At 34.5% G+C, this 26,033-nt stretch overlaps 1 protein-coding gene across 1 annotated transcript; it reads left to right on the top strand.

Annotated features, from left to right (window-relative positions):
- The first annotated feature begins 15,742 nt into the window (after positions 1-15,742).
- Positions 15,743-24,573, top strand: LOC115991567 (triose phosphate/phosphate translocator TPT, chloroplastic-like). Its single transcript, XM_031115365.1, has 12 exons — positions 15,743-16,368; positions 16,508-16,576; positions 17,158-17,223; positions 17,402-17,480; positions 21,669-21,789; positions 21,912-22,007; positions 22,293-22,405; positions 22,537-22,614; positions 22,732-22,848; positions 23,109-23,208; positions 23,314-23,414; positions 24,231-24,573. The coding sequence occupies exons 1-12, from the start codon at positions 16,103-16,105 to the stop codon at positions 24,246-24,248; spliced, it is 1,224 nt and encodes a 407-aa protein (XP_030971225.1). The 5' UTR covers positions 15,743-16,102; the 3' UTR covers positions 24,249-24,573.
- Positions 24,574-26,033: the final 1,460 nt, after the last annotated feature.

Here is a 26,033-nt window from a genome sequence, read left to right as displayed (position 1 = left end):
AAGTTTAAAAGGTTGGCAGCACGCTACTTCTTGCACGAAGGAGTCCTTTTCAAGAAAGGATATGATGGAGACCCGTTACGATATTTAGGTCCCGAAGAAGCAGGGGAAATAATAAAGGAGGTACATGCTGAAAAATGCGAGGAGCAACAAGGAAAGAAAAAGTTGTACAGATGCCTGCTACAAATAGGTTATTACTGGCCTACTATGAAAAGAGACACAGCAGAATTTGTGAAGAAATGCCACAGCTGCCAAGTACAGGCCAACCTGATCCATACTTGCCTATAAAACTTGCATAGCATGGTCCCCCCGTGGCCCTTCCACACCTGGGGGCTTGATTTAGTGGGACTGGTTAATCCACCATCACGTGGATACATATGGATCCTAATGGCTACGGAGTACTTTACCAAGTGGGCAGAAGAAATACCACTCCGTAAAGCCACAGGAGGGGCAGTGACAAATTTTATTAAAGAAAATATAATTGTCAAGTTCGGAGTGCCTCACAGAATCATCAGTGACAATGGCACACTCTTTGTCAATAGTGAGGTAAGAGCTCTACCAAATCAAACACCACCGGTTATCACCCTATTACCCTCAAGAGAATGGGCAGGCAGAGGCGACAAATAAGACTCTCATAAAGATTATCAGTAAGATGAACCAAGAATATACCGAGAGGTGGGCAACGCACTTGCCAGACGCCCTTTGGGCCTAGCAAAACTCACCAAAGTCAGCCATAGAGTTTTCAGCCTTCTCTTTAATCTATGGAACGGAGGTGATAAGCCCAGTTGAAGTAATGACCCCCTCTTTAAGAGTCATGCAAGCGTAGAAGAAAGAAAAGGAGAAGGAAATTTTCATGGCAGAAAGGTGTAAAGACCTAGAGGGATAGGATGAGAAAAAGGAAGAGGCTCAAGAACACAGTCACAAATACAGACAAAGAATGACTGAAGCTTATGGTAGGATGACTCGAGAGAGAGTGTTTTCAAAAGGGCAACTTATACTAAAAGCAATAGTCCACGTCAGGCGAGGTATGGCAAGACCATCTAAGTTCTCACCAAAATGGGAGGGACCCCTTGTGATAAAGGAAGCATTCGCAAGTGGGTATTATCGTTTGGTCTAGATGGATGGCAAAGATCTAATGGACCCCATCAATGGCAAATGGTTAAAACGATATAATGCTTGAGAGACATCGTGTAGTTGTCCCCTTTCCTTGTTTAATTAGTTCCTTTTTTCTTTTTTTTCCTTTCCTCCAAGTGACTACCCGTGCAAGGGATGATGTCACAAGAAAATATTGTAGCATGCTTCTATTCAGAAAGCAATGAAAAACTATGAAATATTAGCAAAAGAAAATATACTGTATCATAGTCATAGCAATACTTGTAGTAAAAGTAGTAGCAAATGTAGTATCATAGTTTACAAACCCAAAATATAGAAGTCATGTCAGACTTGCCAAATAGGTATTGTAGGAAATAAAAAGTGTGCTAGATAGGGGAAAAGGGGAAAGGAAACAAAAGGGAAAACTACACAATCTTAGTGAAGTCAAGAAATGAGGTTATGATCTCCAAAGTGGCTAGGGCCAGCAACACCAAAAAGAAGGCGCTCGAGACGTGCCTCCAAGTCTACCACCTCCTTCTTCAAAGCCTCAATACATGTATCTATAGCATCCACAGCAGGCCGAACCTTCTTCATGAAGAAGGCTCAAGCAATCTCTCGCAGATGGTCCATCATGAACTCCACTGTAAAGCCCACTTTAATCAGCTTTAGAACCACGACCCTCTATTACAAAATCCTCTCGGCAGAAACGGTATCAATAAAGTTGTGCTCGATATCATTCATCACGCTCCCCAACAACTTAAGGAAATGCTCCCTCGCAGAATAGCCGAGAAGAAACCCCTGCATGAAGTCTCCACCGCTGTTATAAACTGCCTCCAAAAGGGGAATGCATTCCCCAAGAACCTAGAAGTCGTGAAAATCAACATAAGGAGCCCCAGCACCCCAAAAGTCTACAAGCTCTAGATCGTTGACCTCAGGCTGGTCAAATCAGATGAAGAAAGCAGTAACCTCACTCATGGGATTGGGAACTATGGCAGAGTTGCTGCCTACCTCAAACTGAGAGGGTGGAGCCATATCAGTAGGAATTGGACCTGAAGGGAAACACGAAGTGCAGCATAAAGGATGAATGAAATAAAGGAAATGAATTCATAACAAAGATAAGAAAAGATATGGGAGAAAAGAAAAAATACCAAGACCTGTAGAAGTGGGGGTTGTAGGTGTGGCAGAAATGGGGGCTGTAGGCATCACGATGTCTACTGCAGCTTCAAGCTTCTCAGGAATATCTATGGTTAAAGGAATGAACGTGCAAAGTAATCAAAGATTGCATCAAGAAGTTATATAAATAAAAAATTTAAAAAAAATAAAGAAGAGAAATGACAACAATAAAGGATGGGAAGGAAAAGAATGCCTAATAGGGGCAAGAGATACATACCCATGGCCTCAGCTCGTGCTCACCACTATCCTCCTCGTTGGAATCAAAGGCACTTTTTTTCATACAGGCTCATCCTCAGAATTCTCGAGGACCACCTCGGATCCCTCATTAGAAGACAAATTCGCGTCAAACCCACAAGTGGCAGAGCTAGGAATGGATGAGGGAGTGACCACCAGAGAAGAACTATCTTTCACAACTTAAGACAAAATCACAAAAGGATCGCTGGCCGAAATAATAGGAGGGGTAGCAAGGGAAGTGCTCCTAGTCTAAGAAACAATCGCAGGAGTAACTCCCTTTTAAGGACTAGGGGTTTCGGTAGGAATGGAAGCAAATTCACTAACCCTCTCGGTCTGGGCACTCTCCTCAATAAGGCCAAGCTTGGCAGAATGGATGAGGACCTTGGTAAGAGCTCCCTGCGCAGTAGTAGAAGTAGAGGCCATAGCCTCAGCCACTACGTTTGCTCCATCAAAGAAGCCCTCCATAGGTGTGCCCATGGCAGTGGAGATCTCCTCAATTGTAGGGTGATACACAGAAAAAGGCATGAGGTCAACTTGAAAACACAAAAAAAAAAAAAAAAAAAAAAAAAAGAGAGGGGGGAAGAAGAGAAAAGCATAAGATAAGTGGTGACGTGTATATATATGTATAAAAAAAGGGGGAGAGGGAGAAACGAGGCACAAAGTGACACATGACAATGGGAATGCATGCAAAAGGAAAGGACATACCTCCAACTGGCTCATCAAGCAAGATGGGGTAAGTGGCAGAAGTATCCTTCTTATGCTTAGACTGCAAAAAAAAAAAAAAAAAAAAAAAAGAAGTAAGTATGCATATGGGATTAGCCGTAAGAAGGCCCTACGAATAAGAAAAAATAAAGAAGAAGAAAAATTAGAGATAACATACTTTTCTCTCGGTGGTGGCAAACGAAGAAGGTGGAGACGTCTTCCTTTTGCTGCCTTAAGTCCTACTAGAAGGGGGAGCATATGCGAATGACCGTAGAGTAGTGAGCCTAGACTTGCCTGCAGTAGGGCACCTACTAGAACGGGTACAAGCAGAAAGGGGAGGAGAACCTTCCAAGACTATATTACCTATGGGAGGAAGGCTACCCTCAAAAGGAACAATATAAGAATAGTCTTAGAGGAATCATCACCTTTCTTAGCAAGCTTAGGCTTGGCGGACCAAGACACAAAGCCCTTCTTCGCACGCACGAGAAGGTTCACCACCTTCACTTTCTTCTCCCAACCCGTGGGGTACTCACCAGCATACAAGTACCACCCCTTCTTCTTTGTCTACCACATAAACATAGCAGACCGACTCTACTTCCTAGCATACGCCACCACAGACTTAGTGGGAAGAAGTAACCAAGGGTTGGCAAAAATGATTGCATGGAGACTATCAGGAGGAATAAGAGAAAACTCACGGCTACCCAACAACTCCTGCTCAAACGAAGTCATCACGGCCTGCCAGTACCCATGCATGGCTGTAGTACAAATGTCGTCCATCTATGAACCTGGAATGGTGATTGTTGTAAAACGCTTACTCCAAAATTTTACAGCACTGTGTCGTAAGAATGGCTGAACAGAAGTAGCAGACTCCATGATAGCAGAAAATTCATCAAGACTATCCTGATCTAACCCAAACTGCCTCCTCACTCTATCGACAAAATAGTGCACAACCAAACCCCCTCATCGGCGAGATAAGGCAACCACCCAGCATAGTGGCCGCCAAGTATGTAATCCCCCTTTCATCAAAAGCAATCAACAAGGTGGTGGTCCCAACAACATCAACAAAAGAACCTATAACTGAATCAGCATATGTATATCCAGGGCCCAGATTTCTATATGCCCTCCAACAAAAACCAACTCCTTTATCAAAAAACTCCACACCAAACGTCTTCAACCCAACCCAGTAATAAGTCGACGGAAAATCAGACATAAAACTATCACAAAAATCAGTGATGACCTTTGGACATGAACAGGACTTCACCATGGCAAAACAAACACACCTACACTTTGCCAAATGCCTAGCACAACGCTCCTATAGCAAATGCTGCAAGATAGTGCTATGAGCAAAAGTGATGACTATATGGCAAGAACCTGATTACTTCTCATCACTCTGCAAGATGTCTAACTGCACATATAGATGAACCAGAAACATAGGGCCCAATGGTAGACTCACCTTGGCAGATATCTTTATAACTAATTGGAAATAAAGAGGTTTTACAGCATAATGGGTATGAGAGCCAAAGATAAACTTATAGAGTCAGAATGCAACAAAGGCTGCGCAGCAGACCACGTCAGAAGCCTTGGAAAAAGCCCTAACCCAATGTGACAATTTCTCATTGCTGCTCATTCCTTTCTTCAACTTGGCCTCCACGGCCTCCTCCTCCGGAGAGAGTTCCATAACACTTGGGTCAACATCACCAAGAATGGGCAATAGCAGTTTATTTGCCTCATCTTCCAAAGTCACAGTGATCTCGCTGTAGGATAGAAAGAAGGTATAAGTAGCGGTACACCACCGGCGGACCAAATGGCGAAGATTAAAAAAGTCCCTATAGTTGGCCAAGCACCGCGATGAAACAATGGCCTTCAACACACCAGCCCACTGTAACACTGCCATGAAACCCATGTTGGACAACTCTTCGTCTACCCATTCCTTCCAACCCATAGAAGTACCTTACCCAAATTCAAAGTGAATGGGCACAAGGAGTGAAGTACCTTGGCGTATGACGAGATCAGGGATTGAAGAAGCCAAGGGAGCCCAAGATACCTCTGTGTTACGACAGCAAATAGAGAGCCATACGCGACCCGACGGCGAAGGAAAATACTTGTCGGACACCTTCGGAAAATGAGCGTGGGTGTCATACCAAGGATCGATGAGAGGAGCACACTCGCTGTCTAGGTTGCGACCTCCTTCTTCCTCCTCAGAGTGCTTCGATTTAAAGAGAGGAGCATTTTCGCCCACGATTTTGGTGGCAGGATCGTCGAAAGTGATTTCCTTTCCTTTATGGTGGGAAGAACTCTTGCCTTTCGCCGGTGTCATGGTGGGATGATTGATTTGAGTGGATGGGTGAAGGTGTTTAAGGAAGAAGATGCGGTGAAGAAAAAGAGAAATGGAAAAACATTTTGTGTCAATGACGTGAAGGGAATAAGTTTAAGTACTGATAACATTAATGCTGATGTGAAAGGATGCAATGAGTCATCCATCAGATAAGGCGTAGTATTAATGAAGTGGAAGCTGTGTTTCAAAATAACTACTAAACTAGGAAATTCGAAGAGACAACATTATTCACGGCAAGAAAGAATATAAAGCAGGGCCCATTATTCAAAAAAGCCCACCAAAAAAAAAAAAAAAAGAGAAGGAGAAGAGACATGTTATTCGCATATGAACCGCAGGAGCATTTCATATGGTCAGGGGGCTGAATGTTGATGCCTACTTTGGCAAGGAGGCCCAATAATAAGAAGAAGCCCAATAATGTGGGAGGGAATAAAGAAGAATAATTAGCAAGTTGAGAAAAAAACCATTGAGCCCAATTGGCAAAAATAATGGTCCATAGGCCTGTAAAATAGCAAAAGGGTCTCAAAGAAAGCAAGCGGGCTTAAAGGATCCCAAAGAAAGAACTAGTAAACTCATGGGCATTATGAGAAATGGAAAGTAAGCAAAAATGGGTCGAAGGAGCCCAAAGGAAGAAAATAAGCAAATGGGGTTGGTGGGAAAGCCTATAAACCCCGAAAGTAAAGGATATGGTACTTTGGGCCGGAAAAGCCCGAAAGACTTAGCAAAAGCCTATGAGGATGAAGGATTAGAATGGGCCAAGGATTCCCGAGGAAATAAAACGGGCCGAGGATGCCCAAAAGAATAAAATGGGCCAAGGAAGCCCAAAACAACGTGAGTACAAGCCCAACGATAGTACTAGGCTACTATAATTGAGCATAAGGAAAGTGTACAACAGGCCCAAATGAGGCCCAACAAGCACAAGTCAAATAATAACACGGCGAAAACAACGAGATGGCACAGCAGAAGTGTCAACCGAACCACAAAGAGGGTAAGGGTTGGATTGAAGAAAGAAAGGCCCATGCCCAAGCAAAACCCAACCTAGGGAGGAAGCAAGACATAAAGAATGAAAGCCCAGTGACTCATCCATGCCACAAGAGGTCAAGAATGAGTAGCAGAACGTGCAATAAAGACCAAACAAGCCGCCAGGTCATGGCGAACACATAAACAGTAGGTAAGCCATGGACACACATGGAAATGGAGCACGCACAAGGCTTAGGCACCACCCACTTGTACCCAGCCAATACAGGAGTGGTGAGCCATGGGTCAGAGGTAAGAGAGGGTATGGTCTAGTGGTGGGGAGAAGGGGAAAGCCTATTCTGGGATTCCCGCTCTAGCTCTTTTGGGGGAAATGTCCTGCTGGGATGACATACCATCTTAAAAAGGGAAAGATGAGTTGGAATCATTAGGTGCATGTCGTAGGGGATAGTAAGAGAGAATGCCCACCCTTATCCGTATGGGAATGCCACAAAGAGCAAGAAAACAAAACAAAACCCTTTTGTCTAGGAATGGAGTGTGGCATGGCCAGCACAGGTAAGTGGTGATGGCTGGGCAGTTGACAAACTAGTGAGTGGTCTGGGCAAGACACCTATACTAGGAAAAAAGCAATTAAGGGGTAAAACAGTAAAAAAAACCGTCACGACAAGCAATATAAAAAGGGCCTTAGTTGTGCACGGTAGAAAAAAAGGGGTAGAACAGAGAATAGGAGAGATAAAAACAAGAGAAAAAGAAGTAAGAAAAGGAGTGAAGGATAAGAGGGAAAAAAAGAAACTTAGAAAAGAAAAAGGAATCAGAAAGGAAAAATAGAAAGTGAGCAAGAGTGTGATAGTGGGCATATACCAATAGGCTATTCCTTTCTCTCCTTCTAAAAGCCTGCTCTTTAGTGAGGATTAAGGAATTTGAGGATAAGCCATCTAGACCCATTCTCTCAAAGTGGACAATTTTTGTGCCAGGAATAACAATGATAACTGATTTAAGTCAATAATGTAAATACTAAGGCATCGGGGTGTTTCCCTATATCGATATGAAATTTTTTGTGACCAAAGAAATTATATATTTCATAATTGATTATTCTTATACAATTAAATACTTATGATTCGGTTGAACTGAGACAATTCAAGAACGTATGATAACCTAAATTAATAATGCAATTAGAAAAGTTTTTTGAAAAACCCATTCACTTTAAAACTTGATTTCTATTTGAAACTATTAGAAATTCATCTAAATAATAAGAAAAACATGATTGAACTTATTGAAAGTATGGAATAACTAATACATCAAAAGAAATCTAATTGAACAATCAAATATGTTGCTAATAAAATCCTAGAAAGAATCGCATTGAATATTCATACTGTATAAAAGAAACATAACCCCTAGCCCTAGCAAAGAGTTTAGGCTACCATTAGAGAAAGGAAAATACAATCTTTTTTTCTCCAAAATTCGTTCTGCTTAGCCTCCATTCAAAATCCTAACATCAAAGTGTCCAAAGAAAATAAAACTTTTACTATTTTAATTTTCGTCCATATTTACAACAGTAACTTGTGAGTTAATTTATGCCTTCAAAAATTGTGAATTTTGAAAAATTCAAAACTGGAAAGTTGTAGATATTTAAGTCATGGTTCCAACCCATCTAGTCTTGTGTCAATTGGATTTTTGAGAAGAGAGATACATCCAAAATACTGATTAGTGCTCAAATCTAATTTTTCCTTTTCAGATTCTGCCTCTTTGATTTCTTTCCTTATTTGAAGCTTCCAAACATAGTAGAGGACCCAAGCACTTCAGCTGCAACTCCTTAGATATTTAAGTATGGTCCTTTAGCTCCTCTTTAATTCTAGTTTGGCCTCCATTCTCTCACAAACTCCTGTAAACTCATCTTTTTCACATGATTTCTTGAAAGTAGAAAATTACACGCAATGAATGACATCTTATTCAAGAAATTATGTAAAGATAAATAATAGGGACTAATGCAAATCATGGCTTAATTATACAAATTAAGCATAGTAGTAAGGAGATAATGCCCACATAAATATATTACAAGTATACATTTGAAGGCATTATCATGAACAAAGAGTAATAAGCTTTAAGACTGATGAAAGCCTAGTTAAATCAAGACATGAGAAAAATTGAAAAACCATTACCTAGATGCCTGCTTGAGGCCATACAATGATTTGTTAAGCTTACAAAAAACCTCTCCCTTGCTGTGAAAGCCTAGGGACAAGACCATGTAAACCTCTTCATCAAGGTCACCATGCAAAAATGCATTGTTGACATTGAGATAAGTGCCACCCTTTCACAGCAGCTACTGCAAGTAAGGCTTTAATGGAAACCATTTTGGCTACTGGAGAGAAGGTTTCTATATAATCCAACCCCTCCCTTTGTGTAAAACCTTTTGCAACTAACCTTGCTTTGTATCTTTTAACAGTACCATCAGCCTTATACTTAACTTTGTAAACCCACTTACATCCTATTGGTTTCTTATGAGGAGGCAAAGATGTGAGGGACCAAGTCTAATTAGCCTCAAGAGCAACAATCTCAGTTGCCATAGCCTCTCTCCACTTGAGATCCTTAACAGCTTGGGCATAAGTACTAGGTTCCACAATTGAAGAGATTGAATTGCAAAAATGCTTATAGGAAGTAGATAAATGTGAATAGGAAAAGAAATTCTGAATAGGGTGAGATGTACCTTTCTTTGGAGTGACTGGATTGATGAAGGAAGAACTCACTTGATTGCAATGATAAGACTGCAAATAAAAAGGTTTAGTAGACACTCTAGTGGATCTTCTAAAGGGTTTGTGAAGGAAGTGTAGGCTGAGATGAAGCAGTGGAAGGTGACTCAGATGAGGAAGGGTGACTTAGGGAAGGTGGAATGTCATTTTGAACTGCATTGAAATCATTGAGGGAGGAGTTGACTCAATAGAAGGTGTAGAAGCTGATAAGGTATCCTGTGTTGGATTGACTTGACTAGGATCAGTAACATCATCTTCAATTTCAGAATCAGAATCAACATCAAGTGCAAAATATTGATAATGGAAATAAGAATCATGGTACACAAGTGTAGAATCCATAGGTAGACTAGTGAGAGTGGAAATGGACTCAACTATGGAAGGAAATGTAGCAAGAACATGGGAAGGAGTGGAGTAGACAGAATCAAGTGAGTGAAAAGGAAAGATATGTTCATAAAACACAACATCCCTAGATAGAAACACTTGTTTAGAAACAAGATTCAAAAGTTTATAGCCTTTAGTAGCAAGTGGATAACTTGGTAAGACACAAGGCTAAGCTCTAGGTTGAAATTTGTCTCTATGGATAGAAATAGTGGACTCATAACACAAGCACCCAAACACCCTTAAATGAGCATAAGAAGGCTGAATATGAAAAAGAAGTTCAAAAGGAAACTTGTTTTGTAAAATGGGAGATGGCAACCTATTAATGATGTAAGTGGTAGTGAGAATGCAGTCCCCCTAATAGCACAAAGGAACATAGGACTGAATTCTCAATACCCTAGTAACAAATAAGAGATGTTGGTGTTTTCTCTCCACAACAAAATTCTGCTGCGGAGTGTAAACACAACTTCTCTAATGAATAATACCATGGTTAGAATAAAATTCAGTCATAGCAAACTCTTGGCCATTATCAGATCTTATAGACTTGATATTTGCCTTAAATTGAGTCTGTACCATTTTGTGAAAAGAAATTAAATGAGCTCTAGCATTAGATTTAGCTCTCAATAGGTATATCCAAGTACATCTAGTTGCATCATCAACAATAGAAAGAAAATATTTGAAACCATCATGAGTAGGCATTGAGTAAGGCCCCCATATATCAACATGAACAAGATTAAAAGGTGAATCAGAGAAATTGTTATTAAAAGGAAAGGGATAACCTTTTCTGTTTTGCCATTGGGCATATATTGCAAATATCAGTACAAGTGTCAAAGGAAACAAATAGACTATCTTGTAAAGATACTAGCTTATTTAAGGAAGGATGACCTAACCTAAAGTGCCAAATTCTAGGCATGCTACTAACAACATTGACAAAATGAGAAGAGGAACCAAGCTTGTGCTTAATGAGATGATCTGACAAAGAAGAAGGACTAGCATAATCTGATCTTTGCAACAAACTTAAGTAAAGCATTATTGCCACCAATTAAACAGTCTTATTTTGTATAGGAAGATTTAGGACATAAAAAAATATAATTGAGTTAAACAATTTCATACGCCTATCTCCATTCAATTTAAAAGATACAATTTGACCAATCTATTCTTTTATTTTGTGTTGTATTTAGTAGAATTTTATGAACTGTGATTGTAAATTGATATTGTATATGTAGTATCCAATGATGATTTTATGTGACCAATATCGTGAAAATTGCAAGGAAAAACCATTTTAGTACCTCTAAATAGGTCTAACATCAATAGCACCAATACTATTGACCAATCCCATGCGTAAGCATGGGTTACATGCTAGTCTATATATATAATAATAGATGAAGCCGAGAGAAACACAAATTAGAATTCCAAATTAGAGTTCCAATTTTGCACCATGTGTCCTAAATTATTTATTCTTCAAGAGTTTTATTTTTTAATTTTAGAATCAAATATGGGACCACATCATAAATATTCATCCATGTGAGTTATTAAGTACAAAAACCAAAGAGTCTGGAATAAATGAATCTTAAAAAAATAAAAAAAAAGTGCTTCACAATAAAATTTTTGTTTTTAAAAACATGGACAATTTACATTTTATTCCTAATAATATCCTAACAAAATTTTTTAAAGATTTAACACAATATAAAAATGACTATCAATAGTATTTAAATCATATCATATTATATATAATAAAAGTTAGGCTTAGACGCCGTGGTTGCGCCAAGTGGCTTCACCAAATTGAAGAAATTTTAATAAATTTTTAGATTTTAAGAATAGATATATACATATTTTTTGGATAAATATGACAAATCAAGTAATATCAATTTGATTACAATCCAAAATCTTCAACTTATCCTTATTTTTTAATTTAAATTATATTACTACGCGTAAAAAAAAAAAAAAAAAAAAAAAAAAAAGAAGCAACGTTGTACACTTTAAAATATCAGCAAGGTAGTACATCATATACTATATAATAAAAGTTGAGCTTAGAAGCCATAGTTACGCCAAGTGACTTCACCAAATTGTAGAATTTTCTTTTAGATTTTTCTTAAAAATAGATATAATTTTTTTTCTCCTATAATTTCTAAGTTGATAAAAATCATAATTTTTTTAAAAAAACCAGCAACACAGTACACGTTTATATGATTTTAATTTCTACTATAATTTCTAAGTTGATAAAAATCATAATTTGATTAAAATCTAAATTCTATTTTATAAAAAAATCTTAATTAAAAAAAACTAGCAACATATTACATGTTAAAGTTTGAAAAAATAATCTTAATGAAAAAAAAAAAACCAACAACATAGTACATGTTTCTATGATATATATATATATATATATATAAAAATAAAAAAACAGATATAACTACACTTAAAAAGAAAATAGCAAAAAAAAAAAAAACATAATAATAATAATACTACACGTAAAAAGAACCTTATTTTTTATAAAAACAAAAACCAACAACATAGTACACATTTATATGATTTTAACTTCTCCTATAATTTCTAAGTTGATAAAAATCATAATTTGATTACAATCCAAATTCTATCATAATTTGATTACAATCCAAGTTCTATCTTAATTTGATTACAATCCAAATTCTTCATCTAATCCTTTATAAAAAAATTCTTAATTAAAAAAAAGGTAAAATTTAAGTTGATAAAAATCATAATTTAATTACAATCAAAATTTTATCTTTATTTGATTTCAATCTAAATTCTTTATCTAATCCTTTATAAAAATTAAAATAAAAATTTACTTAAAAAAAACCTGCAACATAGCACACGTTTGAGTTGAAAAAAAAAATCTTATTAAAAAAAAAAAGTTGAAAAACAAATCTTAATTAAAAAAAAAAATAGCAACATAGAGCACATTTTTATGATTTAAAAAAAAAAAATCGATATAGCTACACTTAAAAAGAAAACAGCTAATAAAAAAATATATAATAATACACGTAAAAAGAAAATAGCTCTACCAATTAAGTTTGAATTCAAGAGAAATTGAGTTGAACTAAAACTCTACTAAACCTACTCCACTCTACTATTTAAGAATGCTAAAATCAATACATAAAAAACCAAAATTAATTAAGTGAAGAACTACTAAATGAAGGATTTGGCTTCTTCAATGAGAATAGCTATCTTCTTTTTACTTTTTACTTTTTGCATTTTTCTATTAATGTAGTTCAATTATTGCTTAAATTCTATGCTTTTTTAAAAATATTTTACATAATGCAATTCATCTTAATTATTGATGTATTTTTTTGATTTAGTGTTCTTAATTGATTGTGCAGATTATTTCCTCACTTATAGCAATATCAAGATGGCTAGATACAAATGACAACATCAAAATAGTTAGACACGGGTAATTTATATGTAAACTTTTACACATTTACATTGCAATACAATTTTTCTTTTTTCTTTATGTACTTTCATTTATCTATTTTTTAAATTATTTTGATTGTGATACTCTAGAAGGTCTAGATACTTATATTTTTTTTTTGTAATTTATGGAATATTTGTTTTAGTCAAAATATTATCACTGAATCTATTTGGGATGGAGCTCATCTACAATATGAAATTATGAGATTTATGTGAGAAGAGCTATCTTCATTTTTTTTTTAGTTTCTATTTTTCTATTAAAGTAGTTCAATTATTGCTTAAATTATATGATTTAAAAAAAAAATTAGATAATGCAATTTATCTTAATTATTGATACTATTTTTTTATTTGGTGTTCTTAATTGATTATACAGATTATCTCCTCCCTTATGGAAACATTAAAGTGGTTATGATTGGTAATTTATAGATAAAATTTTACATTTATATTGTAGTCTAAATACTTACATTTTTTGTAATTTATGGATTTTTTTTTTGGTAGTTAATGGAATTTTTTTTGGCCATATATGCAAGAAATTTATCTATAATTATAATGGAAAGATTTTTAAGTGCCACACACACACACACATAATCAAATTACAATTTTAATACTACAATCTTTTAGAAATTTAAAACTTGCCATAATTTTTTAAAAATATTTTATAATATCTTTTTTTGCAAAAAAAAAATACTTACATAATATACATTTTCCATGTACTTAATTTAAAAATATTTTTACCATTTTATTTGTTATTAAATTTGATTATATTATCAAAAAAAAATTAATTTATATACAAGTTTTTTTACTAAGCCGTGCATCGCACGGGCATAATACTAATTATATATATATATGAATTATATTATACATCTTATTGTATATCTTTAAGTATTTCCATGCATATGCATGAGATTACAAGCTAGTATATATTAATAGCCAATACTGAGAAAAAATCAAATTAAATTCTAAATTGAAGTCTAATTTTGCACCACGTATCTCATCTAATTTTTAAATTTGTGTGTCAAGTGAATTATTAGGTGCAAAATCAAAGACTCCAAATTCAATTAGATTTTAAATTGAATTTTAATTGAAATTCAATTTTGCGCCAGGTATCCCATCTAAATTTTTAATTTTTTTGTGGCAAGTGAATTATTGAGTGCAAAAACTGAAGAGTCTAAATCCAATTAGATTCTAAATCATATATATATATGTGTGTGTGTGTGTGTGTGTGTGTGTGTGTGATTGTGATTGTGATTGTTTATAAATGTACTTGTATATTTGCACGGGATTATACACTAGTATATAATTAAAACCAAAATAGAGAGAAAATTCAATTAGATTCTAAATTGAATTCCAATTTTTGTATAATTTTGCACCATATGTCTCATACTTTCATCTAAGTTTTTTTAATTTTTGTTCTAGACAGGAACGAACCCAAGATTTTAAGCTAGCGAGGGTCGAAAAAAAAAAAAAAAAAACCCTCCAAACTAGGCATCTCTATAGTATTAAAAAATTATAAATATAAAATCGTTGTTTCTAAATACATTAAGATGTAATTAATTACCAACAAATACAAAAACAAAATAATGTTTTTTTTTTTTTAATACTAGGTTGGCTAGAATTTTTTTTTTTTTTTTTGGTTGAAGTTAGAGCATTCACAATGGTGGTGCTAACAATTTTAGCTTTTAGTACATCAAAAAACTATTTTATTTATTTTACTACCCCAATTTACAATACACCTGATATCAAATGTTCTATTTTTTTTTATAACTTTATTTAAAATAATATAAATAACTCAGTAAAATAATAAAAGAAGAGAGAAAATTTGAGTTTATTAATTGAAGGAAGATATATAATCTTAATAAAATATTTTATTTTATTTTTAACAACTTATTACAATCAACTGGTATTTATACCAGTTTACTGTAGTTGAAAAAATTTAGTTTTAGTTTCTCCAATAACACATGATTTTTGGTTCTTTGGTGGTAAAATAGTTTTTTTTGGCAAAAATACAATATCACCATTGTGAATGTTTTATTATTTTTATTAGGTTTTTAGGTTTAATAGTTGCTATTTGAGTGAGACTAGTTAGGTTTATTGAGGAGAAGGGGAGCCTAAGGTTTTGGAAAGGGACTCAACTACAAAAATTAAATATATAATAACTTAAAAAAAAATTGGATCCAAGGGGACCGGCCCCCCTTGGGCCTCCACCTAAGTCCGTCTCTGATTCTAAGTGAGTTAATTTTATGTAAAAGATGAAAAGTTTAATATAAATAAATCATCAAAAATCTAATTTAAAAAAAAAAAAGTAAACTCATATGTATATCTAAAAAAAAAAAATTTTGTTAAACTCATTTACATATTTATGACTTAAAAATTTTCTTCCACTATCTCTAATTTGAACTCATATATATATATATATATATAATTGGGATTATTTTTTATGGTGGATACGTATGATTATACACCAATAGTTATAGTGAAATGGATTCTCAATATTTTCAATTTGATACTAAAAATTGAAAGGTTTTTTTTTTCCCTCTCTCTCTCTCTCTCTCGCGCGCGGAAAAGGTCCAAATTAAAGATATAGAGACGATAAAATGGAGGCTCACCACCTCGATTGGACAAAAATTGCCCTCCCTCTCAAGCCTTTCACTGGGGATAAGACGGGTCCCACCACACCCTTCCACATATGATATCAGATATCCACAGGTCCTCCATAGCCACAATTATTAATAATAATAATAAATTATTTATCTCATATCTCCTCCCTCAAACCTTTCCTTCTCTCCGGTTGAACCACAAACACTTACACACACACATTGTCACAATTCACATACTCCCCCCCAGCGCTCTCCCACCGTTCATCGAATCATTCACTAATCCCTGATCCTCGTCACACTGGTGGATCAAATTTTTTAACGTGAACTCGCGAGGCACTGGATTAAAACCGTTTTAACATCGCTACCACTCTTCTCTGTTGGTGTGAATAAGAGCTGTGTTTAGCAACCACAAGTACATTTTGGATTTCTCTCTCTCTATCTCTTAGAAAACCATGGAGTCGCGAGTGTTGTCACGCGCTAGCACCTTCGCTTCACTCTCTCAGCTCCGAAAGCCACCAAGAGAGAACAACAACAACAATAGCGTAAGCTTTGTCTCGGTGAGGCCGATTGGAGCTGTGGGAGAAGGAGGGAACTTGATATGGGGGAGGCAGCTCCGACCAGCTCTGTTGCTTGAGAGCTCATTGGCTGGGAAGCAGAGAGAGAGTGTGAAGCCTTGTTTGGCGGCGGCTTCATCGTCTCCAGGGAGCGATTCCGCCGGGTGAGGTCCGTTTCCCTCCGTACGTTCTGACTCGGTGGTGGGGGTTCAGAATAACTCGCCCGTGTTAGTCAGCCTCGACACTAATGGTTTTTCTTTGTCTCTTTCTCTCTGACTCCGTTGTTGTTGTTTGTTGTTACAGGGAAGCGAAGCCTGTCGGTTTCATCGAGAAGTACCCGGCTCTCGTTACTGGCTTCTTCTTCTTCATGTGGTATGTACTAAGTCTAACGTTAGATAAAGACTATTTTTCTTTTTTTGAGAGATAATTATATATATATATATATATATTTACTCTATTTTTTTAGAGATATTTGTAATTTGTGGAGTTAGATCTTGAAAATGACTCTTTATGACCAAAACATATATAACATGCTGATATAAAAATAAAATCAAACATAAATTTTGTTAATACTGTAGACTGTTCTTAACTGTATGTGATGGGATAGAAATTATTAGGTTCATAGGAGACTGTTGTTGATGTGGTTGTCTTCGATCTTCTAACTAATAAAATATTTTTATTTATATAAATATGACATCATCTGATAATTTTTATTTTTATTCCTTATGCAAATTAAGAAGTTTACTTACACATAAATGATATTATCTCATTGGATCACATCAATAGGTGACCTAATAATTTCTCTTGTCGTGGACTCTAGGCATTATGGCCTATTTTCATCTCTTCTAGTTCAATTTATATATATAACCTTTTCTTTGAGGGGGAAAAAAAAAATCAAAGCAAAGGACTTGAAGATCTTAAATATTAATTATTTGTGATTGTGCAATGTGCAGGTATTTCCTGAACGTGATTTTCAACATCCTGAACAAGAAGATCTACAATTATTTTCCGTATCCCTAGTGAGTAGTATGACATTTTATCGAAAGTCATGTGTGCTTTGAAACTCATCAAGGAAATGCTTCAAAAAAAAAAAAAAAAAAAACTCATCAAGGAAAAAAAAAATGTTCACTTTGAAGTGCGTAGGATATTGTAAAGTAGCGTAGTCTTTGACGAAAGTTGCCTTCCTTGCGTGTGCAGCTTTGTCTCGGTTGTGCACTTGTTTGTCGGGGTGGTGTACTGTTTGGTCAGCTGGGCTGTGGGCCTTCCTAAGCGCGCTGTAAGTGAAACAATCCCTTCAACCCTCACTTACTCTGTATTACTAATTTTGTTTTTTTGTTACTATGTGGTCTGAGCAATGTTATTCTCGTTAAAATTTTCACAACAGTTTTTTCTTTAACAAAAGTTTCTATTAAAGCAATATCATTTTTAATATGTATCCATTATTAACATTATTTTTATTATAAATATTGTTACAGATAATATAAATCTTAGTACATTGAGTTTATAAACTAATGTATCATTAATTATTTGTCTGGTAATTGAAACATTACCAATTATATTTATTATTATATTAATTTTTAAATTTTATATAGTAAAATTTGCAATATATAATTTTACCATTTTTTGTTTATTATATATACTTATCAAAACAGACTACATCAAAAAACTTGTGAGGAAAACAAAAAATGTTGTCAATTGATGTATTTAGATTGGTCAATTTAATAGATGTTCTTAAAGTAATTATTAATAAATTATATTAGAAAAATTTTAACATTATTTTGATGAGAAATATAAAAAGCTGTCAATAAAATTAATTATTTTATTATTTTTCTCATAAAAATTTTTAAAAGTAATTTTTAAAGTAATTTATTTTGAGCATTCCTTAACATTTTTGATTGACTATTTAGGTGGTGTTTGAGTATTGCATTTATTGCGTTGCATTTTCTGCGTTTTTTTTTTTTTTTCTTCCTGGACGCGTGTCTGGCACTATTCATTGTCCATGAACAGTGATTTTAGGCTTATGAACAGTGCCAAACGCGTTAACAGTAACTTTTTTATTATTAGTTTCTTTTTTTCAGTTTTCAGCAAAATAAGCGGTATCCAAACGGACCCTTAAACTGCTAATTTATTGATGTGTTGAGAATTGAGATTGATATTACCTAAAAACTTGGTAATTACTAATTGGTCCCATGTCACGTGTCCAAATGTGAGGTTGTAGATTGCTAAATTTGTTGATGTGTTGATAACTGAGATTGATATTACCAAATTTTTTTTTTTTTTTTTTTTTAGAAACGTAACCAAGATACTAATCAATTTTTGGTATAGGCGAGATTGAACCACAGATTTTTCATATAAGAGACTTTATCAGTAGAGTTAATTGGAACTATTGTAACTAGAAAACTTGATAATTACTAATTGGTCGCATGTCACGTACTGCCCAAATGTGAGGTTGTCACGGGATTTGTGTCATCCGAATTTTTTTTTTTTTTATTATTATTAATATTCTTTTTGAGACTTGTGAATTGTGATCACCGGCCACCTGATAAATTTGCGTGATAATTAAAGTGGGTTCAGTTGGAGATTTTTAGTATTGTTGTTCAGTTTTCAATGTTGTGAAAATATGTGTTTGAATATTATAGAAATACGTATCAGAAATGTTATTGTTGTTTAAACATAGAAAACTGTTGTTTAAACACGGATACTAAACAACCACTTATTTTTTTAAACTCCTGTAAACCTGGATGTGAGATATGTGTCGCAGCAGCTCCCCTTTTTATACAAAAATAAAGATATATATATATATATATATATAGGGATTTACTAACATGTACCTTTAGAATATACACTAGTAAACTGTGGGGCCAAATAATTTAAGGGCCAGACCCAGTTGCTCTTAGAAAATCCGAAGGCCCAAGCCGAGGAGAGCTGTGACCCAAGCTCTACAATACAGAGGACAAAACAGTTTTAGGAGGCAGCCGAGGACAGTTCAGTCCTCGGCAGATCCAGAATCCCACCGGAATAAAGGGGTAAAACTGGTATAGGAACGAATTTGTAAGGAGATCCAAAATATCTTGGGGGAAGTTATCCTTACTATCCTTCCAGATAAGACTCTGCACCTGACAGAGCCGTACTCTGCAGCCTTATCAACCATCCCCAACAATTCTGGGATTAGACTGATGGGACAAATATCAGTCTTGTAAAGATTGACCCTACACGTGGACGAAGGACAGTTAACGCAGACGAGTATAAAAGAAGAAAGTAAGTAAATCGAAAGAGGACTCCTATTCCACCTCCAAAAAAGGGAGACGATCTGGGTGAGAACATTTCGACAACACCTGAGATTACAGAAAAAACCCATCGTCGGGTAACCGGGGTAAGACCCTAATGGTCCTCGGATCAAGTCCGAGGAGGCCCATCCCATAGGGTGCGATGCCGTAGGGCTTAAACGTTCAAGCCCAAATCCTTTTTCTACACGAATTCCTCTAAAACTAGGACCGGGCACCGCCCTGCGACCAACGGCTAGCTTTTCAAGCCCACTCTCTACAAATCATATTGTGAGGGATCTTTCATGCGCGAGCCCAACATCCTTATTGGGCCGCCAGAGAATTGTGTCCTTACATAAACTATTTTAGAAAATTTTTTATGAAAAAATAAAAAAGTAATTAACTGTTTTGATAGTTTTTTTTAATTCTCCATAAAAAAATTTTCAAAAATGGTTAATTTGTGCCCTATATATATATATATATATATAATCTTTTTTGTGGGCCACTACCATGGTCATCTATCGCTTGAATAGGTTAAAGAACTCTGGCCCTCTGGCAAGAAATGTTGTGGGGAAAGAGAAAAAAAATCTAAAATATTATAATTGCCTCGGCAAAAAATACAACGTATAATATAACGTTCATTAGCATTTAAAAAAACCAGAATAGTAGCATTTTCATTGGAAAGTGGAAACGCCCTTGAATGTGTTGATTTTGGATGTGTTTATTTACCATTTATTTAAAATGGGAAAAATCACTATTATATTTTGGATAAATTACACCTTTCTTGTTTAAACATTCGCTACATTGACAATGTCCCTTCCAAAGTATTAATTTGCTTGATTGACTTCTTAATTTAAGAGAATTGTATCAATACACTCCCTACAATCTAAACTAGCTTGAAACTCTATGTATATGCATGAGATAGGTTTACAAATAAGTATAACTAAATTCGTATTAAGATTTCACCAAATTCATACATAAATATATAATGTTTGTATATTTGAAAATATAAAATAACTAATAAAATAAATATAATTTTATTTGAAACAAAAAAAAAATCATTTAAATTGTTATCCATGAAATACTCAATTTTAGTTGTTCAATCACTATTTATATAATAATAATAATTTTTGATTCAATGGTTGCACTTATTAATTTTGATACTGTGGTTTTCGCACCCAATTTTGATTATAAGAAAATTAAATTGGAGTAGTGTAGTAAATAGTTGAACCAAAATTAAGAAAACTAGATGAGACACATGCCATGAAATTATTCAAAGTAGAATTCACTTCGATATCTAATTGGATTTTCTCTTAACTTTAATTTATCTTAACTTTAATTTATATATATATATATATATATATGATTAAGAGTTAAATTACATGAAGATTGAGGGTTTTTTTTTTTTTTATTAATTTCATTATTATACCCAATTTCATTTCATTTGACGTTGATGTAGACATTTGGAAACACGTTAATACAATTTTTTTAAATTACGATATCAATTGAACAAATCGATATTTTGGAGGACGAGGTGAAAATTTATGATAGAAAAGTATAATTTTTTTAAATGAAGTTTCGAAAAATTGTACATAAAACAAATTAGTCAAAAGAACTCGAAAATGAAGAAGTTAGAATACCATAGTCAGGGTTCAACATCAATATATTTCCTATGGTATACTAACATGTACAATATTTATTGTATTGTGACTTTAGCGTCTATTTGACATTATTTTAGGAAGGAGAACGTTTTAAGTGCTTGGTAAGTTACAAAAAATTGTGCTTTAAAGTTCTTGGTTAATAAAGCAAAATCAGTGAATTGTTGAAAGTTCCAAATTTTAACTTTATCCTTATAAAAGCATTTTCACCTTTAAAGATCAGCTAAAAGAGCTTTAATACTTATCAATCCATCCAAAAGCAAAAACATGTATGGGTAGTTTTTTGGCCAAGTTTACTCTACTTCCTCTTTCCCCTTCATCCAAACGGGCCAGTTAGCTCGAATTTTTTGTACCATAATGGGTTGTAGAACGCCAAACTTCGACATATAAAGGGGAGAAGTTCCCCTAGGGGGTTAAAGTTGCAAGATCATATTTCTTAATGCGGAATTTCTATATGGTCGGTCCCATTTGTTATGATACATTTGAAAACCTTGTCTCTGCACTGATCTGTAAATGCTGTATAACTGGGGTTTCTCTGTGTAGCCTATGGACTCGAACCTCTTGAAGCTGCTCTTCCCTGTTGCCGTGTGTCATGCACTTGGCCATGTGACCAGCAATGTCTCATTTGCAGCAGTTGCTGTCTCATTCACACATACAATCAAAGGTGATAATGAGATAATTGCTCTTACAGGATTTTGCCTTTGTGTTTTTGAAATTATATACTTAATACTTGCATCAATTAGGTCCAAAGTATTTTCTATTGAAATTATGTGTTTTTTTTTTCAGCTCTTGAGCCCTTCTTCAATGCTGCTGCGTCTCAATTCATACTTGGGCAATCAATACCTATCACTTTATGGTTGTCTCTGGCTCCTGTTGTTCTTGGTAAGCTCTCTTCCTTCTTTTATATGGTTATTTCAGTCATATCATGAAGGTGGAAATATCCTTAATCTAGCTTGATGGCAGTTCATACTTACCTATTAATTTACGGCGCTACTATTAACTAGATGACTGATTTATGAAACTAATAATTGTTACATCACAAATATACTTGGAAAAAAAAAAAAAAGCCTTTAATTTTGGAATTATGGGATTTCAACTCATGAAGATCCAGTCCCTGCGTTCTTAGTACATTTCTAATGGTATCTTTGCCTTTGATTTGAAATACAGGAGTGTCAATGGCATCATTGACTGAGCTGTCATTCAACTGGGTTGGCTTCATTAGTGCTATGATTTCCAACATTTCCTTTACTTACAGGAGTATCTATTCAAAGAAAGCCATGGTTATCTTCTATGCAACTCTTTTTAACCCTTTCACCTTGAACTTAATGAAGTTAGAAAGTTCACAATTGTTATTTAAAGTTTCGCCCTCTAATGATCTTTTTATTTTTATATGTTTAATTCTTGTTTGCAGACTGACATGGATAGTACTAATCTCTATGCTTACATTTCCATCATTGCTCTGTTTGTCTGTATTCCACCTGCCATCATTGTAAGTGATACTTCCCTTGCGACACCTAGAATTTTAATGTTTGTAACCCCAAGATTACATGGGAAAATTTTATGTTTTAAAGTGACTCCTCATTTCCATTTCATATATTTTTAACAGTTGGAGGGACCTAAACTGATGAAGCATGGCTTCGGTGATGCAATCACAAAAGTGGGTCTAACCAAGTTCATCACAGACCTTTTTTGGGTGGGAATGTTTTACCACCTTTACAATCAGGTACATTTTGTTTTCTACATCTTCTTTGGTAACAAATTCGTGGTTGACTTATACAGTAAGTTTTCTGTTCTTGCAATTATACACACTCGTTATTTCTTCTCCCTCCTGTTGATTAGCTTTAAATATGCAAGACTAAGCTTATTTAGCCAACTGCTAAATTAGTTCCTCCTTTCACCTTTGATATCCTTGTTGATAATTTCTAACACACTGTCATGTTTTGTGCTGGTAAAATGTTTTTTATATTGGCTGTTTGGAAATAGTTGGCCACCAACACCCTGGAGAGGGTGGCACCTCTTACACACGCAGTTGGCAACGTATTGAAACGTGTATTCGTCATTGGATTCTCAATCATAGTCTTCGGTAAATCTTCATCCTTATTTTCTCTCCCTTTTTCTTTCTTCTGCGTGTTTTGGCCTAAAAAACTTTAAACCTAAATGTTATCTAACATATTTTTCCTGGCATCAGGTAACAAGATTTCAACACAAACTGGTATTGGAACTGCTATTGCAATTGCTGGAGTAGCAATCTACTCTTACATCAAGGCCAAGATGGAAGAAGAGAAACGAGTGAGTTTTTAGCTTCAACTCTTTTTATCCCCCCTAAAGGACAGTCATAGAGGACCAAACTATACTTCAGTTTTGGGTTATGAGTGTTAAAGCATCCAACCCCAGTGCTTAAACTAATAGATGGATGAGTAATGCAAGAGATACAAACATTTTTACAAAAAATTTTACAAACTGCTGATGTGATGAGTGATTATTGGTAAATGAAAAATTAATGCTAATGATGGGTCTAAATAAAAATCAGTAAGAAGTTGACCATATCAACAGTTTGTAAAAATGTTGTAAAATAATTTGTAACTGTAAAATTATTCTAGATGGATAGGCCTAAATTTTACATAAAACCCGTACCATACACATCCCAAACCCAACAGCTGTTGGATTCACCAACAATGAGCAGCATTTATGCTTCAAAGAATAACTGCCATTAAAATTATGCATTCATGATAACGAGTTAAAATCTAGTCCTACACCATAGCCTTATGCTATTGAATGTTGCTCGCCTCTTAGTCCTCCCTATTATGTTGATCTGTGCTGTGCATGGCTTCTGATTACCATTTGAGTAGGATCATTTCAGTAAGAGAGGGGTTCCCAACTATCAGAAATATCCACAAATTTTGTTCAGCATGGCACTTGGTCTATTTTATGTTGTTCCGAATCTACAAGTTTAGGTCCAATTATGTATTAATTCCTCAACTTCTTTACTTTTTTTCCATATTGGTCTTCTTTAACGCGTGTATGCCCATCAATTTTGGACATTTAATACATAAATAACACTTAAGCTGAATTTCATTAAATTTGATTTCCCTTTTCTTTTGGCAGCAAGCGAAGGCAGCATAAAAGGAAAGAAGTGCGGACAAGGGGCAATCATGTGTTTTAAATTTTAAATATTTCCTTCCGAAGAGAGTTGACAAAATTCGTAACCTATCCTTACTCCCAAAAAAAAAAATAAAAAATTGGTGTTTAATATCCTTGTGGTAGTTCTTTGGCTTATTTGTTATCTTAATAAATTTTCTTTCATTCAAGTACTGGCAATTGCTCATTTGCAATCATCTCATGTTGACTGAAAATAATGAATCGCCTTGTCTGCCACAAGTTATAACAGGCTTTAAACAGAGATGATGGAATGCGTGATTTATGAAATAATAGTAATTTACCAGAGGTAGATCATGTCTGGTACTGCTCATTAATTCTGCATCCATTTCTCTAACATTTTCTTGCATTTTAATGTAAGGTAATGCACAGGAAGATGAGAAAATACACTCCCAATCTAGATTTTACAATCCTACAATTTTACGATCCTACCTACCTAAAACGATCCATATCTTTCAAGGATCTTAGCAATCGTTCAGGATAGTAGAATCATACGATTCTAACCATCTCAAACGACCTTGGTTTCTTGTAATTTTCTTTAACTTGACAGAAGGCTCAGTATGACATAAATGAAAAATAAAATCCTAATAGACCAAGTTTTTTCACTCTAATGTAGAGAGAGTGTCAGTTGGACCCAAATAAAAAATATCCCAATAGAGTGTCACATTTTGAGATTTTTGGCATTTTTAAATAATGTTTACAAATGAATGTAGTGATATATGGTAATTATATCAATGAATGTATAATTTATGTGATTATTTAATATACCAATGTGTATTTTTTGTTTTTTTCTCAAATAATGTAGGATCTTACGATCCACAATCTAATCCTATGATCTACGATCTCACTACCTCCTACGATCCTATGTAGGATCCTGATTTTGACAACCGGTTAGACACCTACTTGGAAACTATACAATAAATTTGATTCATTATGGAACCATGAGTTATAAATTTCACTTCATCAAAGAATAACTAAGATTTCTTCTCAAAAAAAATATAAAAATAAAAATAAAGAATAACTAAGATTGTAACTAGAAAGGTGAAGGACTTTCCAAAGCAAACACTATTCCAATGCCCATTGTTGGGTTGGTCAGTCTAGCTTTGATGGTACTTATCTTAATTGTCTTGATTGTGGCAAAGTTTGATTTGATAGTACAAGACTACAACTACATGTGGATGATAGATATTTGATATGAAGTTAGTAATAACATCAAAAATAGAATGGAGGGTCAAATGTCTTGTAATTTAACTAACATAACTTGGTGTTTTCAATTGAGATGTTTCGAGGTTTCCTCTCTCTCAACTATCAAATTTTAATTAAAAATAAGAAAAAGAAAACCTTGATCAATGCTCCAGTTAATCACTATGGTAGTATGGTTATTCTGCTATCTATGTTTTTAGGCATGTCTATGGACTTCAACCTTCCCTCTTCAATTAAACTCAATGTATTGTAGTTTAGTGGTGTTTCACTTCATTATTGCAATATAAAATTTGGGAATAATTACATTTTACCATCTTAAGTATATTTCAAATTACATTTTGTACCACAAACTTTTTAGAATGCATGGTTAACACCCTAAATTATTACCTGTGTTATACTTTGTACTTCATCGTTAATTCTATCGTTATATTAGATGAAAAACCAAAGTTTAGGGTACAAAGTATCATTGGTAGTATAGCTTAAGGTGATAAAATGTAATTTCTCTCCTATTTTTAAAGGATTTAGAAGAGGGGAAATTGAGTCTTTTCA

The sequence above is a fragment of the Quercus lobata genome, chromosome 5 (genome assembly GCF_001633185.2).
Source record: "Quercus lobata isolate SW786 chromosome 5, ValleyOak3.0 Primary Assembly, whole genome shotgun sequence".
In the NCBI taxonomy this organism is placed as follows: Eukaryota; Viridiplantae; Streptophyta; class Magnoliopsida; order Fagales; family Fagaceae; genus Quercus; species Quercus lobata.
Note: the sequence above shows the minus strand (reverse complement) of the source record. Positions and strands in the feature narration are given on the sequence as shown.